This window comes from Curcuma longa, unplaced genomic scaffold, assembly GCF_044706935.1.
Source record: "Curcuma longa cultivar G26 ecotype Majalengka, Jawa Barat unplaced genomic scaffold, ITB_CL_G26_1.1 contig_27901, whole genome shotgun sequence".
NCBI classification, from domain to species: Eukaryota; Viridiplantae; Streptophyta; class Magnoliopsida; order Zingiberales; family Zingiberaceae; genus Curcuma; species Curcuma longa.
The window spans coordinates 1-18,027 of record NW_027433560.1 but is presented as its reverse complement, the minus strand read 5'-3'; the positions used below and the strand labels follow the sequence as shown (position 1 = coordinate 18,027).

The 18,027-nt window shown below is 37.8% G+C and overlaps 3 protein-coding genes, 1 non-coding gene and 1 pseudogene across 4 annotated transcripts; 4 read left to right on the top strand and 1 right to left on the bottom strand.

Annotated features, from left to right (window-relative positions):
• Window positions 1-835: 835 nt before the first annotated feature.
• Window positions 836-6,027, top strand: LOC141819138 (uncharacterized; the record flags this gene model as incomplete). The annotated part of the gene is made up of 7 exons (XM_074706495.1): window positions 836-912; window positions 2,650-2,703; window positions 4,649-4,921; window positions 5,005-5,067; window positions 5,186-5,254; window positions 5,459-5,504; window positions 5,682-6,027. Coding segments are annotated over 7 exons (644 nt in total), but the record flags the coding sequence as incomplete, so codon positions are not given.
• A 704-nt stretch (window positions 6,028-6,731) lies between these two features.
• On the top strand, window positions 6,732-6,803 carry TRNAG-UCC (transfer RNA glycine (anticodon UCC)). The gene has a single exon. It is a non-coding gene; the product is annotated as a tRNA-Gly (tRNA).
• Window positions 6,804-8,326: 1,523 nt separating this feature from the next.
• LOC141819136 (putative adenylate kinase 1, chloroplastic) lies at window positions 8,327-11,622 on the top strand. Its single transcript, XM_074706494.1, has 4 exons — window positions 8,327-8,622; window positions 10,078-10,218; window positions 10,748-11,020; window positions 11,345-11,622. The coding sequence occupies exons 1-4, from the start codon at window positions 8,338-8,340 to the stop codon at window positions 11,486-11,488; spliced, it is 843 nt and encodes a 280-aa protein (XP_074562595.1). The 5' UTR covers window positions 8,327-8,337; the 3' UTR covers window positions 11,489-11,622.
• A 608-nt stretch (window positions 11,623-12,230) lies between these two features.
• On the top strand, window positions 12,231-14,113 carry LOC141819137 (sucrose synthase 7-like; annotated as a pseudogene).
• A 310-nt stretch (window positions 14,114-14,423) lies between these two features.
• LOC141819135 (protein argonaute 1B-like) lies at window positions 14,424-16,210 on the bottom strand (the record flags this gene model as incomplete). Its single annotated transcript, XM_074706493.1, has 8 exons — window positions 14,424-14,786; window positions 14,865-14,896; window positions 14,985-15,079; window positions 15,181-15,254; window positions 15,392-15,527; window positions 15,596-15,659; window positions 15,728-15,790; window positions 16,119-16,210. Coding segments are annotated over 8 exons (771 nt in total), but the record flags the coding sequence as incomplete, so codon positions are not given.
• Window positions 16,211-18,027: the final 1,817 nt, after the last annotated feature.

Here is an 18,027-nt window from a genome sequence, read left to right as displayed (position 1 = left end):
ATTGTTATATAGCTGCTAAAAAGAAATCTCCATGTGGATATCCTCGAATAGACGATTAGGGAACAGAGGAGCGACAACCTCTGAGCTGCGCCTCTGAAGATGCCTCCGTGGGTAGCGCACGCCCGCCTATTGTCCTTTTGAAAGGCGGTTGGGTGACAATCATTGGGGGAATCTCCACGTCGATTGCTACATACTCAATCACTATCCCTTTGTAAGAAAGTTAAGGGACTAAGGGGCGATAACCGTTGAAGAGAATCTCCACGTGGGTGGCGCCTGTCTGCTCGATCGCCCAGAGCTGAAGTCGAGTACCAATTTCACCAAGCACATAAGATGCAATTTCCGAGCCCGAATAGATTGTCCTTGAAGGATTACTAGTGCTCGGGATGCTGGCCCTATTGGGTGCTCGGGGATGCTACCATACTTTGTGCTCGGTGGTGCTGACATACTTTGTGCTCGGTGGTGCTCGGGGATGCTGTCCCATTTAGTGCTCGGGGATATTCGGAACTGGGTCTGGCCGGTCGTGAAGCAAGACCGGCCACTCAGGAAATAACCCGGGTACCATCTGTTCTTATGTAATTGACCTATCATGAAGATGTGCCTGTTTGTGCAAATCCATGAATCATTAGCTTTCACAGAAGAAATCTATTATTTATGAGACTGGAATAAAGATTATTTGGAAATATCATACTAGGTTTGGATGATGCTTCTCATTCTTAAATTGACTAGGACAAAAAGTCTTTCTGTTTGCTTCTCTTGAAAGTTAGGTTCAGATTTGAGCTTTAAGACATAAGTCACTTGGATCATCTTTATAGCAAGTTATGTTTTTTTAATGCAGCTGACACATCGGAGAAGAGTTCAAGTGGGTCACTGCAGAAAAATGTTCAGCAGTCAACATTTCCCATTGGATTCCAGGTCAAACTTTTGTCTAGTTCTTTCCAGATGTATCAAAAGCTTTTATGGCTATGTAGTGCTTTGATTCAGCATAGATGTAAGAAGGTTTTGTGAGTTTTATATGCTAATTTTCTTATGTGTTTCTCTCTATTTAAGTTATTGGCAACTGAAGTGATCACTGCGCTTTGTTGCTTTTAGATCTAATGCCACTGTAATATATAATGTAGTCTGAAACTGATCAAAAACCTTATTCTTTATGATTTACTTTTTATTATTGTTAGGTAAAGTGTCTTAGTTTGCTTGACCTCAAATGTTCCCAGTTTTCACCGTTTCTTACTTGTGGCGGCTTTGTTTCCTTCTGTTGTTGCTGATTGATTACAAATAAAGATATATATTTTTATTTCATATGCATTCAAGATATAATACTTCTTCCATGCTTTGATGCCCAAATGAGAAAAAAGCAACTCACACTTTAAAAGAATTAGTTTCTAATGAACTACTCACTGTTTGGTATTTCAATGTGGCACTACTGCTCATAATTCATGAGAGGTCTCTTTGAACCTCAGCCTTTTGTTTCTTAATTGCAATATTGTAATGATTTTGCTTGTCTTTGTTTTGTTATTTTCATAGACCAAATCTGTATTAAACATTCCCTATGGAAATTGGAAATTACTTGTAAGGGAAATTTTGATTTCTCTCAGTGATGCATGGTGATATTTTTTGAGACTCTAGCCTTTAGCAAAATATGTATACGATACAATGACAAAGGCGCCACTATGTTTGAGCAATGACTATGAGGCAACTCGCTCCATTTGCAGCTACAAAGTACAGAATCTTAGGTGGAAAATGAAACAATTGTAATTTAGATGTCTTCCTAGTTCCTAGCCATTACCTTAGCTTGTTCATAAACTGTAATAGAAGTTCCTCTGATATATGTGAGATTTTTTGTTGAGCAGCTGAACATTAGACTAACATAAAAGCATGAAATCACATGCAATCACCAAGACCCTTGAAGATACAATTAAATATCCCTTTTATGAGCACGAAAGGCTTGAAATCTCTTCAGGCAGATCAGGTAGAAAAGGAACAGAACAGGAAAATATTTAATAGTGAATGAAAGGACTAAAGAGGAAAATGATTGCTTGCACCTGCTTTTGCTTCATTACTGGTGTCCCATCAGCCTAATTCAACAGAATCACGCCTCTTTTTGTTTTAGATCCATTTAACTTGGCATTTCTCTCTTACAATCATATGAAACTGGACTGCCATCATTTTCATGATAAGGAGCTTTCAGAAGAGAGGTATGCTTATGCAACTTGACATGGTTGGGCATGCATTAGATGCTTCCGATGGAAAATTTTGATATTTTGTACAGTAATCATTGTTAAAACATCATGGACATGTCTCTACCAATTTTACTAAATAAAAATTTACTCCTCTCTTTTTTTGGATACATCCCATCTGTTTCAGTCCTTCTTCTTCTCTCTCTCTTTTAAAATTTCCCTCCAATTCCTTCTTTGAGAAAGTGGGGTATCTCTTTTACCTAGTTACCTGTTGATTCAATTCTATTGTAATGTCAAAGATGAAGATATACAACATGGATTTCATTCAAATTAAAGGTGAAATTTGGACATAGTTCACTTGAGGCTCATTTTTCTATTCTCAGTGTTTAAAAAGGCCAGTAAAATACAATAACATTGCTGAGTGATGATATGTTTCAGAACTAGTAATGTGATCCAAATTGCTTTTCCTTTGCAGGCACTTGTTGAGGATGTTTGTGAGCAGACACAAATTGAAGTACTGAAACTCAAGGTACCTTGGTCATCTAAGCAAGTAAATGTGATGCATCACCAATGCATCATACATCCAAGCAAGCTAATGTGCTGCTTCACTAATGCACCATAAGTTCTAATCAATTTTCATTGTTCTCTTTAAGAGGATGTTTACTGGGATGGAAAACTAAGCTGTTGGATGATAGGGAGGGTGGATTTGCAAAATGCTTCATCCTTGCTATCGTTTACTTGAATAGATTATATAGACAGATCTTTCTTGTCTACTATTTTCGTTCTACCCACTTACTATTGTTTACTAGAATAGATACTTAGAGAGGATGGAAAAATTGAATGGATGAGAGATACCTCTTGTCTACCATTTTGGTTCTGCCCAAATTGGGCAGAAACCAAATCCCTCTTCTTCACCAAAAGGTCATCTGTAATTCCTTACCAAACAATATTTATTTGTGATTCCTTGTGAAATAATACCCATCTACAATAATGAAAACCTAGCCACTGTAACAAGCACCGATCACATCCTTAATGCCCCAACGTGGAACGCATGATATTGAACTTGGTTAGTCGAGCTGAATAGGTACAATGAGCCTGTCAAGTTGGGCTGAGCTAGCCAATTAGTGCGGATGAGTTGAGCGGGCTAAACAATTTCCAGGCAGGTAAAATGGTCTAGCTAGTCCAGTGGGCTGAACAGCCATTGCAGCTGGTTAAGCCAACTTGACTGAATGATTGGTTGAGCGGTCAGCTCGAGTGGGACAATTCGGCAAAGCATGCCGATCAATCTGAACACGTTGATTGGGCTGGACTGCTAGAGTGGGCCAAACAATCTAATTGGTGGACAAGCCAGTTGGTCTAGGTGAGGACTGCCTGATTGATGTGAGCAGGTTAGACGGGTCAAACTAGCTGATATGATCAACCTGGATCATATTGGCCTATTTGGAAAAATATGGGAGGAACAGCATGCTACTGTTCTTATTTTAGATAATAACTGCTTAGTGCCAACGAGTCAAATAATGGCTTACCTCTTTGATAGACATTTGAAATGGTACTGATCTTACTCCAGATTCATAATTGCTAAATTATTCATAATTCCTTATGACCCAAATGAATGAACTGACTAAATACATGTTCTTGATCAACCCGAGATGCTTGAGCCCCTTGACAGTTTTCAGAATTATAATTGATATCTCAGTGAAGCTCACAGCTCCCACTTGAATGAGAGAGAAAATAAATCCTTCAAAGAAAACCAATAGGAGAAAAAGAATAAGAAAATAGTAGCCTATGAAGCTCTCGAAATGGAACTTGGAAATGAAAAATGGCAACTTCTTACTTGGATTCCAGGGAGAAATGGAAGCTTAAATGGGTTAAATAGCAGATTGTGCTTTTCAACATTGTGTGGCCAACATCTGATTAAAACCTAGGTGTTTAAGTGTGTGGAAATAATTAATTCACATGAATAGTCAATTTGGAAAGGTTTTGGTTGATTGTGTGGCCAACAATTTAATGCATGGGAAGAGGTTAAGATTTTAGCTTAAATTTTCCATGTTCTAAATTTCTTATTGAGATTGAAATTGAGGTGCTAGTTAATTATGCAAGACTTAGTGGTGCTTGCTTAGGTGAAATCAGGTATTAGCTTAACTATGGTGTTTCATCGAGACTCTAATCAATGGTAAGCAATCACATTTATACGATGGTGAGATTAAGAAGTATTTCATCAATTGAATATCTGTTGCTCTTTTGTATCATGCTGAATTCTATGTGATAACATGAATTCTCACTTAAATTCACTTCTAAAAACAAAGATTCAGTTCAGTGAAAGCAATTGTAACATCATAGTTATGCTATTGGAATGTGTATCAACCTAATACTGACACCTACGGTGTTGGTTGATCATTGAATCTTGGAGATAAATAGCACAATCAATTAGCGAGCCAAATTTTCATCTAATCACTGCTCTGGATTTTCTCCAGATTGGTGATTTTGAAATGTTCCTGAAAAGAGATACAGGGATTTCATCTGCTCCAAGTCCAGTTTATGCTCCTGTTGAATCTCTGATTACAGCACCACCAATACCGAGTGAGCCAATGGAGGAAACAGTTGCTTCTGCCACTTCTTTCATGGAGCAGGTCTCTACTGAGGAAACTTCTAGCCCATTTGTCAACATTTCTGCAGCAAAGACATTAAAGCTGGCATCTTTGGAAGCTTCGGGTCATGATGCATATGTTATTGTAGCATCGCCATCGGTATGCCTGAATACAATCTTGCACACTTATCATAACATACTTGCTATTATTTTTTCACCAAATCCTTTCTTTACCCTTCTTAGGTAGGTACATTTCAGAGGGGAAGAACAATAAAAGGCAATAGACTGCCTCCTAGCTGCAAAGAGGTTGCTTAAGGGAAAAATATATATATTTTTCACTGTTTTTATAAAAAAAAGTTAAAAGCAAAAACAAAAATCCTTAATAACAGAGTATATCTAACATTTGTTTATTCTGAAATATTAGGGGGCCGTCATCAAAGAGGGGCAAATCATTGGCTTCTTGGGCCAATGTGGAAATGAGCTTCCCATCAGAGTGTGTTTTCATTGTCAATTTCTTTCTTATGTTTTTCATCTCGAACTCCATTGTTTAGTGCGTAAATTGAGTTTTCTTTCTCAGTTCTTCTTATGCTTTTGTCTTTTTCCGAATTAAAATGCTCGTTTCAGTATACTGCTATGATTATCTTATCTGAATTGCTTTACGATATATCTGATCAGCTACCATTATTTTCCCTTTCAGTCAGATGTAGATGGAGAAGTCTTAAAGATTCTCTACGAAGATGGAGGTATCATTCAAGACCATATCAAGAAATTGCATTTGAATGTTTGCCAGCTACAACTAAAACTAAAATGCAAATCCCACGCATGATAGATGATTGCTCATATACAATATTGTTCTTCACACAGACTGTCTAAACTGAGTCTTGTTGTTTCTCACCAACTTTTTTTTTTTCACTTTGCAGAAGCTGTTGGGTATGGCGATCCGCTTGTAGCTGTTCTGCCTTCATTCCACGCTATAAACTGAGTCTATCGTTACTTCCTGCCGCGGTTCAGATCGCCAGTGATTCAAATATACCCGATGTTTGCAGATGAGCTTCATCGGTTGCATTTTACCTTTGAATTTAAATTGATTACGAACTGAACGTTTCAAATTTGTCTTTTTTTTTTGGGTGTAAAACTAAATGTGTGAGGGATGGTAAGGAAAAAACTGTGATTTTTGTATTCTAGGTTTTGTTATAATTTCTTGGAGGTTTAAACACAAGGAACACCAAATGATTGATTAAATGACTTTATTTGGACAAGTTGATTATATTTTGATGATGCCTGGATTGTGCTTCGGGATATAGCTGAGTTGGTTACGATCCGAGAGGGTAAGGGTTTGAATCTTAAAAATTGAGATAATATTCTCTCATGTCGTGGTCAATTTTAGTTTTTCGATTTATTTCCTCACAGATGATTGTGAGGTCGTTGGGTAACGGATTTTATTTCTTTTATAATTTTAGTTTCTCGATTTATTTTTTATAGATGGTCGTGGGGTCGATTGTGTGGGATCGTTGGATAGCAGATTTCATTTTTTTTAGAAGATATGCAGGATTGTTTATTTTGATAATTGATGAAAATTTTTTGTAGATATTGGTTACTTTAGATTAATTAGTTCGAAAGAGTTAGATATTTGAGATTGATGAGTTAAAGAAAAGTATTTTTTAAAAAATATTTATGAAAAATAAATAGGAATTACCTTTCTTATAAATTAGCTACAATGGAAAGAAAAGTTATTTTTGGATTATTCTAAAAACTTATTAATCTTTCAATTATTTATGCGCATAGGATTTTTTTTTAAAATTACCTAATAATTTAAAAACTCTTTGTGGAAACATTCCTTATTTTTTATAAGACTATGTGTACAACTACCGTGAGAAATTTTTAAATCATATTCCAAAAATTAAAATTAGTTAGGTATAACAAGTGTTGATATAATTATTTTAGTTTAGTATTGTGAAAATAATCGCAACGCGTTTGTAGTCCAACGGTTAGGATAATTGCCTTCCAAGCAATAGACCCGGGTTCGACTCCCGGCAAACGCACTTTTTTTTTTTTTTTGGGTAAATATGGTAAAAACCAGACTAATTCAACCGGATAATCGACTGGGTCAACGTCAACCATCGTTCAAACAGGCTGCTTCCTGTCTCGACCATTTCTGCTAATCCCTCCTCCCATGCACATGCCTGGTTGCGACTTGCGAGTTTCCGAAACAGATCCATTGGCTGCTCCGCTTCAACCAGCGAACATGGCCTTCAACCAAATCATCAGTCCCTGGCGGGACCCGGTTCCCCGTACTCCCGGCCTGGTTTAATTATCTCCGGCCGAGTCAGAGTTTGCCATTTTTTGTTTCCTCGCGTTGCAACTTCTAAATCCCAGCCCGGCGCCGTGCTCTCTCCTCCTCCGCTTCCCTCGATCGCCGCCCTCGGAAGGCGGAGACCTCCGCCAGAGGATATGCTAAAGTGTTGCGATGCGACTGGTGTTGGCCTCTTCCATGGACGAGCTGTCTGGTAATGTATTCTTTGTTCACCATCGGTGAAGTATGAGGATGTTTTTTCCTCCGTTTTGTCAGGATCCAATCATGAGGAGGAGGAGGAGCAAAACATACCAGAGTTCGATGAGCTGATTCTCCGGCCGCAGCAGGTTGAATCTTGTATTCAACCTACTCTACATTGACGAGCTCCGCTCCCTAAGAAACAACCTAAAGCCCTACTCATTTTTCTTATCTTTATCAGTTAGTCAAATCACCGTCAAGAAATTATGAATATTATGTGAAAGAAAACATGACCCTGTTATTACAGTATAATGTTGAGTGATGCGACTTCATATTATTATGTAATAATGAAATATGATGTGCAGATATGCTTGAGTTGATCACTGCTGCCTTCTAGTCATCTAGTTCACACTCAATGCAAGTGGATTCCATCATTCTCACCCTATATGTCAATAGGATCCATATTGTATTGAATGTGTCATGCTATATTCTTCATCATGCATTTTTTTTCATGCTATATTAGTGAAATACCTTTAAAAGATCTATCATTATTCTCCCTTTTTCGATTAGTTTCGATAAAAATTATGTAATTCAGCATCTTTTATAATAAAAATTATGTAATTCAGCATTTTCTATAGTAAAAAATGAAATCCATCGTCTAACGATCTCACATTATCAATTTAATCGATTATATATAAATAAGTAAATTAAAAAATTATAATTAATCATTATAAAAAAAGATATTATTTCAGTAAGTTCACTGTTGATCTAATCCATCACTGATACCGTGCAATCCATCAGTGATACCGTGCAAAAGAAGTTGTTGTTTATGTTATAAATTTAATTTATTATTATTATTATTATTATATTTTAAATTTAAAGTTCACTGGTTTTTTTTAAATTCAATTAATAATTTTATGATTTATTTTATACAAGAAAAAAAAGAAAAAGAAAATTTTCGGACTACACTGGACTGTTGATCACCGCATCGACCACGTTCTTCTTGCCCTCGCCCTTCATTCCTTCTAGTATATATATATGGCTCTGGAGGATTTCCGATCCGAGCAGTTCCTCTATCGCACGAGATGGCGGCCCCGAGCCGCTTGCTGAGACTCAACGCGGCGGGGAGGTGGATGTCTTCGGTGGTCGCTGAATCGGGGATCACATGTCCGCCGAGCGTGGCCCGCAAAGGGGTCGTGTGTGCGAGGGATCCTGCGTGCACGAGCGTGCAGTGGGTTTTCCTAGGGTGCCCAGGCGTCGGGAAGGGAACCTACGCCAGCCGCCTCTCTCGGCTCCTTGGCGTGCCACACATCGCCACCGGTGATCTCGTCCGGGACGAGCTCGCCTCGTCGAGCCCTCTTTCTAAACAGGTTGTCTGCTTGTTATTTGACCTTTCGCCTCTGATTTTCTCTTACATGTGATCTCGAGTGGACAGTGGTCGATTAATGTTCAATTTGACCTAAATGAGGAATTCAGTCCGCGTTGTTGACCAGGAGTGGGTAAAAATCTGATCCTATTGATCGATCCAATCCTGCTCAAAATCTTGGATCACTTTGATGTTACTTCACAGGTCAAAGAAAAGGTATTTGGGCCTTGGATTGGACAAGAATATGGAATTCAAAAGATCAATTAATTTGACCGACCCAAATGTAATCATATTCAAATGTAATTTATTCAGGATTTAACTACATACATAGTAAATCACGAATTAGCCATTCTTATTGGTAATGATATGATTAATTTGCTCCATGAAATTTTTGTGTCAATAGATTGTAATATTAGTAGTGATGGAAGAGTATCATTAAAGAATTATGGTATTACTTTTGAAGCTTTGTTGCATTGTGCAACTATTATGCTCACATGTGATTTGTCTAGATTTATTATTGTATGACATTAAATAAGCCTTTTGATATGTTTAGTTATAAATTTTTAACATAAATTCGAAATTTTGTTGGGTGAAGTAAGTTTTTTGTATTAACATTAGTAAGTACTTTGATGTGACCTAAAATGATAATTGAAACCCACTCAGGTTGTGTCAAACTGTCATACTTGGTTTCAGATGCATTTTCAAATAAATTTATGCTGTGATTTCCTAGGAGCCAATTCTTGGAGTGTGAAGGAAAAAATGAATTTGTATAAGTCATGATCCTTTGGTTGAACATCAAATTTTTTTAAACCATGAACTGGCCCAAAATCAAAATAATTTAAAATTTTGGATCAGATTGGATTAGATATCCATAGGATTAGGTTTGATTGCCCAAACCTAATGGAATTAAAATAGCAATGGAAGGCATGGTGAATACATTGAAAGCCAGTACTCCTTAGTAACAAAGGAATAGAATGTAAAAAGGATTGTTAAAAACTACTAATCAAAAGCATGAGCTTGAACTTTTTCAAGGTAAGTAAAGCGAAAGCTAGTGCTCCTTAGTAATGAAGAAATGGATAAGATTATTTATCAACTTTAGGTTATATGATGAGCTTATTTGAGTGCTGAGTATACCAGTTATGAAGTGTTGCTGGTGGTTAGTTACATTGATTTCCCTATAATTTCTCTATGGAAAATTGAAAGTGAAGGATCACTAGGAGAAGTTTTACGAAATATGAGAAGCTAATGATTTCATACATATTTGTCATTTGAATATTGTTCATTCATATGCTTTTGTTATTAGAGAAAAACTTTGCAGTTCTTCCTCTGAAAGTATTGCTCAATACTATAGAAGGTCAACTCCTATTGATTACTTTATGATTGCTTATAATCTGCATTGTATGTATACATGTTTTCAGTGGTTCTGTCATGCTCACTACATCTCAATATGACTATGTAGCTTGCAGAAATTGTGAATCGAGGACATTTAGTGTCTGATGATATTATCATCAATCTCTTATCCAAGCGTCTAGGAGATGGAGTAAATAAAGGTGAATCAGGATTTATTCTTGATGGTTTTCCGCGAACAACACGACAGGCAGTAAGTTTAACATTACAAACTCAAGAACTCAATTTGCATTATAAGTGGTTTTTCTACCCTCTTTCAATGGTGCCAGTGTAAACGCATGAAATTAAAAATGAAAACATAATGTAAATAAGATATTTAGGAATCATAAGGATTCTAATCTAATAATATACTTGCATTATAGTTTTTTTTTTAAAATTGCAGATTAAGTAAATTCAGGATTATCAACATAATTTTTAAGAAATAGGAACCAGTTTCCTATATATTGCTTATTTGCTTCTCGCAAATCTTCTACTGATTCTTTTGCTTAAAATGCATGTAGAAAACACTAAAAAGTGAGTTGCAGAAATTGACTTTCTTCAGGTAACCAGAGTTCGAGTGAACACAAGGTGTTAGAAGAACCTGTGTAACCTTTGTCAAATAAGAAACATAAACAAAATAATCGCAAATAAGTAAATTATTTTCTAGCTAATATTTTGTTGAATGACAATGAGGCTGCAACTTGTTCTTCTGCTGATGCTATTAAACATGACAAACATGCCAGGAAATACTAGAGGGAGTAGCAGAAATTGACTTGGTCGTCAACTTAAAGCTCAGAGAAGATGCACTGCTCGCAAAATGTCTTGGGAGAAGAATTTGCAGTCAATGCAGGGGTAACTTTAATATTGCCTCTGTCGACATCAAGGGTGAACATGGAAGACCAGGTATAACTATGGCCCCACTTTTGCCTCCTGAACATTGTATGTCGAAACTCATCACTCGAGCAGATGACACTGAAGAGGTGGTGAAAGAGCGTCTGCATGTATACTATGAAATGGTAATGCAACAATCCTTCCATTTTTTTTTCTCTTTTGATCTGATTACTTTTACTTCTGAAGAAAGTTAATTGATATAGCACGTTCCTGGTTTCTATTAACAGTACTGTTTCTTTCTTGAAGCTTCTAATGATTGAATATATTGCGAAATTAGAACACAGTTATTGCTAGATTAGCAAGCATACACAATTATTCAGCATCTTGATTTGCACTTATTTTGCTTAACCATATAATATAAACAAATAGAACAAGTAATATCCGGATAATGTGCTTCTTTACTGTATGCTATCATAGCATTGAATCAAAATATTCCTTTGTTGGCGTAGAGCGAACCAGTAGAAGAGTTCTACCGTAAGCGAGGGAAGCTTATAGACTTCGATTTGCCTGGGGGTATTCCTGAATCTTGGCCAATGCTTTTGCAAGCTCTGGACATTGACGACCATGATGAGAAGCAAACAGCGGTAGCATGAGTATGGAATATCCCATGATCACTGCGATGGTCATGAGCAATCTCATTGAACGCTTTGTAAGCAGTTGAGTGCAATACTTGTAGGATGTTGAAATTGTTGGATTAATATTGAGCTACAGTTTTGAAATAATCTAATCTTACGTCTTATACTATTATACTGGATCGTTTCAATCAAACCAATGAGATTCGACTATTTATTGGTGAAAATTGTTCACTTTTAGCTGATCAGCTTTGTGATTGTACATAATTAGTGAGCAGTGAAATGATACCGAACAATTAACAGACAGGAAGCTGTTGTTCTCCCTCTGGTCGTCGCATTTGCAGTCAGGGTTCAACCAGGAATGTGGGAGTTTGTGAAGGTCCATTCAGAGAATCTCTCAGTTGAAGAAATCACACCTTCTGAACACCTGAAGTGCAAAGAAACTATTTTTTATGAGAAATGGTCGGTATTGGTTTTTCACGATCAACTGAATCACAAATGTATCGTAAAAGAATCACAGTTAAGTGCAAATTGGCCAACTTTCTATACATTCAATGGAAACATGGCAGGGGAAAGGAATGCAGTTCATAACCAGATTCATGTCATCAGGACTCACTGAACACTTCAAAAGCTTGAAGCCGTTGATGGATTACTTGCTCAAGCTTAATCATCGGGGCCAAGTAAGAAGAGCAAATCAAATGTTGAATAAGCCATCTGAACTTGTTAAAGGCTTTTAATCTCCTGGCTGTTACTGCAGAAGCTAATGATCAATGAAACTCTCAGTACCCTGAACAAGCTTCAGACAGCACTGCTACACGCCGAAGAGTTCGTCAGTGATCTTCCTAAAAACATGCCATTTCAAAATTTTGAACATAGGTGATCTACATACTTGATCATTCATTTCTGCATAGAATAAGATCTGAAAGAAATAAGTGTGCAGTTTTGCAAATAAGACTTAAAAGCTTTTCTATACTTACAAATGTGCAGAATTCAGGAGTGGGGATTGGAGATTGGATGGGGCGGCACGGCAGGAACAGTGAAGGAAACCTTGAATTATCTATCAGAGGTTCTCCAAGCCCCAGATCCTGTAAATATGGAGAAATTCTTTGCTAAAGTCCCAAACAGATGTTCTCGGCTTGCCCGACACCAGTGGACAGGTATTTGTATGCAGGTTAAATCAAAACCTGTATATTTAATGTGGAATAATGTCTTATGGTGATTAGCTGCTATTTGCATTAGGTAGTCTATATTCTTGATCAAGTCAAGGCTTTTGAGGAGGAACTGCTACAAAGGATCAAGCAGCAAGGACTGTCGACTAAACCTCGGATTCTTGTGGTAATTTTAATAATGATGCATTCAAAAAGACTATAGTGGAAACTTAACAATCAACTCAATTTGTTCATAACCAGGTAACCAGGCTGATACCAGAAGCAAAGGGCACCAAATGCAGCCAAGAGCTTGAGCCAATTCTCAAGACTGAAACTGGATCCCACATCTACCCCTTCCTTGAGAGATATGCTCAGGCATGTTGTTCATCCTTAGGCTTGAGAAAGATTTGTCATGGTTGATAGGAAAAATGTTTTTCTTTTGACCATGCGTGATCCTCCCTAGGATGCTGCTGATAAAATAGTCGACATCTTAGAAGGCGAACCAGATCTCTTCATTGAAAATTACACTGATAGAAACTTGGTAGCATCTCTCATGGCAAGCAATCTTGGAGTTACCCTGGTAAGAAGAAACAGCCAGCAAGTAGTCTTGAATGCTATAACATCAAAATAAACATACGAACCAGGCTGATCAATCTGTCTACTTCCCTTTCACCCAAAAGCTGAAGCGTCTAAGTTCATTTCATGCAGCCATTGAGGAGCTGTTGTACAGCAAAACAGAAAATGATGAGCACATGTAGGCCTATTCCATCAGAACTCTTGCAAATCTCTTTCTAATTATGATTAACTAACAGCACAATGGATGGCCAACAGAGGATACCTTGCAGATAGAAAGAAGCCCATCATCTTCTCAATGGCGAGGCTTGACACCGTGAAGAACCTAACCGGGTTGGTGGACTGGTACGGCAAGAACAAGAAGCTGAGGCAGCTGGCTTTCTGGATGCCGTCCGAATCGAAGGATGAGGAGGAGATCAGCGAAATCAAGAAGATGCATTCTCTGATCGAGAAGAATCAGTTGAAGGGCCAGATGCCATGGATCGCCGCGCAGACCGACCCACACCAGAGAAGTCTTCGTGCAGGTTCACTGCTACGCACTCACTCTGCCTCGTATTCCAAGAAATGCAATGCACATATTGAGAGGGTTTACCTTCCTCTGCAGCCTGCTTTGTACGAAGCCTTCGGGCTGACGGTCATCGAGGCCATGAACTGCGGCTTGCCGACCTTCGCGACGAGTCAAGGAGGGCCAGCGGAGATCATCGTCGACGGCGTCTCCGGCTTTCACATCAATCCCGCCGACGGAGACGAAGCCAGCAGTAAATTGGCAGACTTTTTCGAGAGACGCAGGACTGACACGAGCTACTGGAGCAAGATCTCCGCGGCCGGCCTCCAACGAATATACGAACGGTTAATTGCGCCATCAGTGGGGCTCGTGAATGAAGTGTTCGAACTCTGGAGAAGTAAGAAAAACAAAGAACTGTGATTTGCAGTTGCACCTTAAACAGATCAATCCACGACCTTATTAAAAAATAAAAATACATATATAAAAAATTAAATTTTTTATATTTAAATTATAAATTAGATAGATTAAATCACGAGCCCATAAAAAATAAATAAATATATATATATTAAACTTAATTACAAAATCAAATGAGTTACATTCACAAACACATTAAAATTTTCATCTTTATAAATTTTAAAAGAAAAAATCCACCTGGACCGATCGACACAGACCGCGAATCCAGACTGATGAATCCATCTAGATTCACCTTATTATCGGAAATACCATCACGTGGAAAAGCACAAAGTATGTTTAATACGTACGCATACACTGATCCAAAAGTTCTCAAGTATCAGGTAAATTAAGGCATGGAGCCTAAACATGCAGGAACAAGAAATACGTAGAGTAGATAAATACGTAGTCCACCGAGTGCCACCTGCTTAACAATAGAACATGACCCTCTTGACGTTCTCCTTCAGGGCTGGAAGAGGTTTTACAGCTGCAGTGCCAGGGCCCCTTGTTGCTCGTGCCCCACCCGGTGGAAATCCACGCCCAGCAGCTGCTCCACTTGCTAGAGAACCACTATCTGATGTCTCTGGTTCCATGTAAAACCTAGCCCGGAACGCAGCTAGATGAGCATAGTAAGCAGGTGGCACTGTTCAAAGAACATACACGATTAAGCTACAAGATATGAAAACTAGAAGAAATATCCTCAAAGAATAAGAATAAATACCTATAGATACAGAACGAGTGCACCTTGCATACCTGCAAATTTATGAAGGTTTACGCCTTGGTCAAAGGGATACATAATACAAACAGTAGCACAAGGGAATTGAATGACTAGAAGAATTACGTGTAACAGAGGTTGTTTGTCAGAGTTTGCAAACCATCCGCTGTGAATTTATTTTCATCCCACAAGACATGGTAATGGGCCGGTCGGCTTGTACCCTTTAAGCAAATATGCATGGTCAAATCGTATTGTCAAATGAGCCACCATTATCTTAAATTAAGCACATCATACAAAAGGTATTAGTTGTGAGATGAGTTACTTGAATGCCTGCATGGCTGCACAAGTAGAAGTCAAATTCTGTAGGATGGCATATCTTAGAATCGACAACAGTCCCTGAAATTTCAAGGGTCGAAACCTCCATTGAGAAAACAAGGTTTGAAAAAAATATACAAAATAGAATTGACCTGACAAGTCTAAAATGATGCATCAGAAAAAAAAAAGAGCAAAACCATGCTATCAGCTAAACTAACCAGGCAATATGTTTCCACTCTTATCAACAGATTGTTGGTCATTGTGATTATTGGCAAACAGTCTAGTGTGATGACGTTTTTGGACCACCACAAAAGTCACTGGAGGTTGATAGTTTGGTTCTAGAGAGGCACAGGCCTGAGAGACAAATGGAGCATTGAGTACAAAAACACTGAAACAAGAATAGCAGAAATAGGAAAATTTACTTTTCTGATCGCATCCAGTTCATATAGTAGAACTTGATAGAATTGACCCTCGCTCACTCCATCCCTGAATTGTACACCGCCATATTAAATCTAAACAGTGAAGTATTTTTTAAGTTTTCCAAAGATTCATACCTGTAGAATATGATACGCTGAGGCTTTTGTCCAGTAGCCTTTTTGAAGGAAATAAGTAGCTCCCTGGATATTGCATGGCAGATGTTTTGCTCAGCCAAGTAAATTGGAAAATAAAACCAACATTCTATTTTAAACTGGTTTTAGATTGTATTTCATACTTTATCATGATTATTGTTGTACTAGTGTGTTAGCGAATGGTGGGGAGCAAAGTATAGTGGGATAAGACTTGGTTGTTGTTGTACTAGTGTGTTAGCGAATGGTGGGGAGCAAAGTGAAATTTTATCGACATAATAATGCACCTCTTCCTTCACTTCTTCAGAAGACTTGGGAACCCCAGCTCCCTCTTCTCAGGAAGCCTCATGACCTCGTCGGCTCTTCGTTGCCAACTGACCTTTTCTCATTGGAATTTCCAAGACACCCACCATTCATTAGAGCAATCGGTTCCTCACTTCCCATTCGCTCCACTTCCTCACCTAGATATATCTGGAAGAATCATCAAGATCTCTGTCATCTTCAGAAAGAAATAGTTGATTACTCCAATTCTAGTTCGTTTGCATCCAATTTCCACCAACTTCTAATTGGTCACAACTATACTTTTCTTTATTCTGATGAAGCATTATAAAATATCTACTCGTACCCGATTTCTCGGGTAAAATTGGATTGGCCATCACTTATTCTGATCCAACTCCACCATATTGTTGCTAACCATGCTACTGAAGGTGCCTTTTGCTTAACTGTTCAATCATGCCCTGGGCTGGGATCATAATAAATCTAAGCCAGATTACTTCACTTCTATGATATTGAAACTATTTTGCTAGACTAAATATTTTTGGTAGGTTTTCTTTGTATCGTATGAAGATGCGAGAAGTATTTCATTGCAGTTTGCAACTAGGTGTTCTTTTTAGTTGTCTATTGCATTTTTTTTTGCATTTGTATTGTTTTTTTTCAACCCACTACTTGAATAAATCTAAGCCAGATTACTGCATTTTTATGATATTGAAACTATTTTGCTAGACAAAATATTTTTGGTAGGTATTTCTTTGTATTGTATGAAGATGCTAGAAGTATTTCATTGCAGTTTGCAACTAGGTGTTCTTTTTAGTTGTTTATTGCAGTTTTTTGCAGTTGTATTGTTTTTTTCAACCCACTACTTGATGTTTTATAAAAAAAATTTGCACCTTTTACCTTTTAGGTGCTTCAATGTCGATTCCAAAAGCAGATCCTTCTCACGAGAAGCCTACTTCACCCCTTGCTTCAAATGCTATTTCAAAATCTTTATTTTGGAGAGTTCCAGTTGATCGACAAAGATTCATCTCCACTATGGTGTTTCAAAAACAACCATTACATGTGAAGGCCGCACAGAATACTTCAGTGGCTACTAGTGGTTAGTCACGTGCAAGTTTGTGGCTCGTATAATAGAAAGATAGTTTATTTGGTTTGTGTCAATCTTGTTCTATGTTGCAAATTAACTCCAAGTTTATGAAAATCATTTATGTTGTTAATTGTTGCATTTGTAGATGTTAACCCATACCTTGTTTTGAATGCTCAATATATTAGGAAAGAACTCAACTTATAGATTTAGGATCCATCATTCCCTTTTGTGTAGTTGAACTAAACTTGAACTGTGTGACATCCCATTTTAGCCACACATGGGAAGTCGCGCGGTCTTGTATAGGGCTTCATTAATTTGGGATGAGATCTTTTGTGTCTGTAACAAGATGCTGCATCAATTCTATCATCTGGGCAGATTGTTATACAAAAAGTGCTAGCCAATGACTCATAGGTTTGGCATAAACTGATCCATAATGTAAGACAAAGAAGGATAAACAGTAAGAGTATTAACATGTTATTAATGTTCAAATCCAGGCTCCCTCCTTTTAGTATTCTATAATTGTTCTCGATGGTGTCATTTTCACTTGCTCGAGCTCCCTCCTCTCTTGAATGCCTACTGGAGCTGCAAGATTCCCCAATCGGACTGGCCTGATGAGCCAAACTCTAATGGCTTTGTGAGGGAAGACCCGACAGGCTCCTGGCCAGACTCTATTGGCACGGTTACTTCACAGTTAGCTATAAGGAAAGGAAGAACGTCACAAAACTGCAAAAGCAAGGAAGAGAAGGAAAAGAAAGAAAAACAAAAAAGGAAACATGGAAGGTCTCCATCACGGGAACAACACTTTGCTATATTAAGAGCCAAGGGTTGATCAGTCTTCCATTTATTTTGGGTAGCATGGCTCTGTATACAAACCACTCTGTTGTGCTTTGTTTTCCCATAAAACAAAACATTGGTAGTGGTATTTAGA

Excerpts from the sequence above, each read along its gene's own strand:
- LOC141819136 (XM_074706494.1), top strand. The coding sequence starts at position 8,338 with ATGGCGGCCCCGAGCCGCTTGCTGAGACTCAACGCGGCGGGGAGGTGG. Across the intron at positions 10,219-10,747 it reads CGCGAACAACACGACAGGCA|GAAATACTAGAGGGAGTAGC; the intron begins GTAAGTTTAACA and ends CAAACATGCCAG. Across the intron at positions 11,021-11,344 it reads TGCATGTATACTATGAAATG|AGCGAACCAGTAGAAGAGTT; the intron begins GTAATGCAACAA and ends TTGTTGGCGTAG.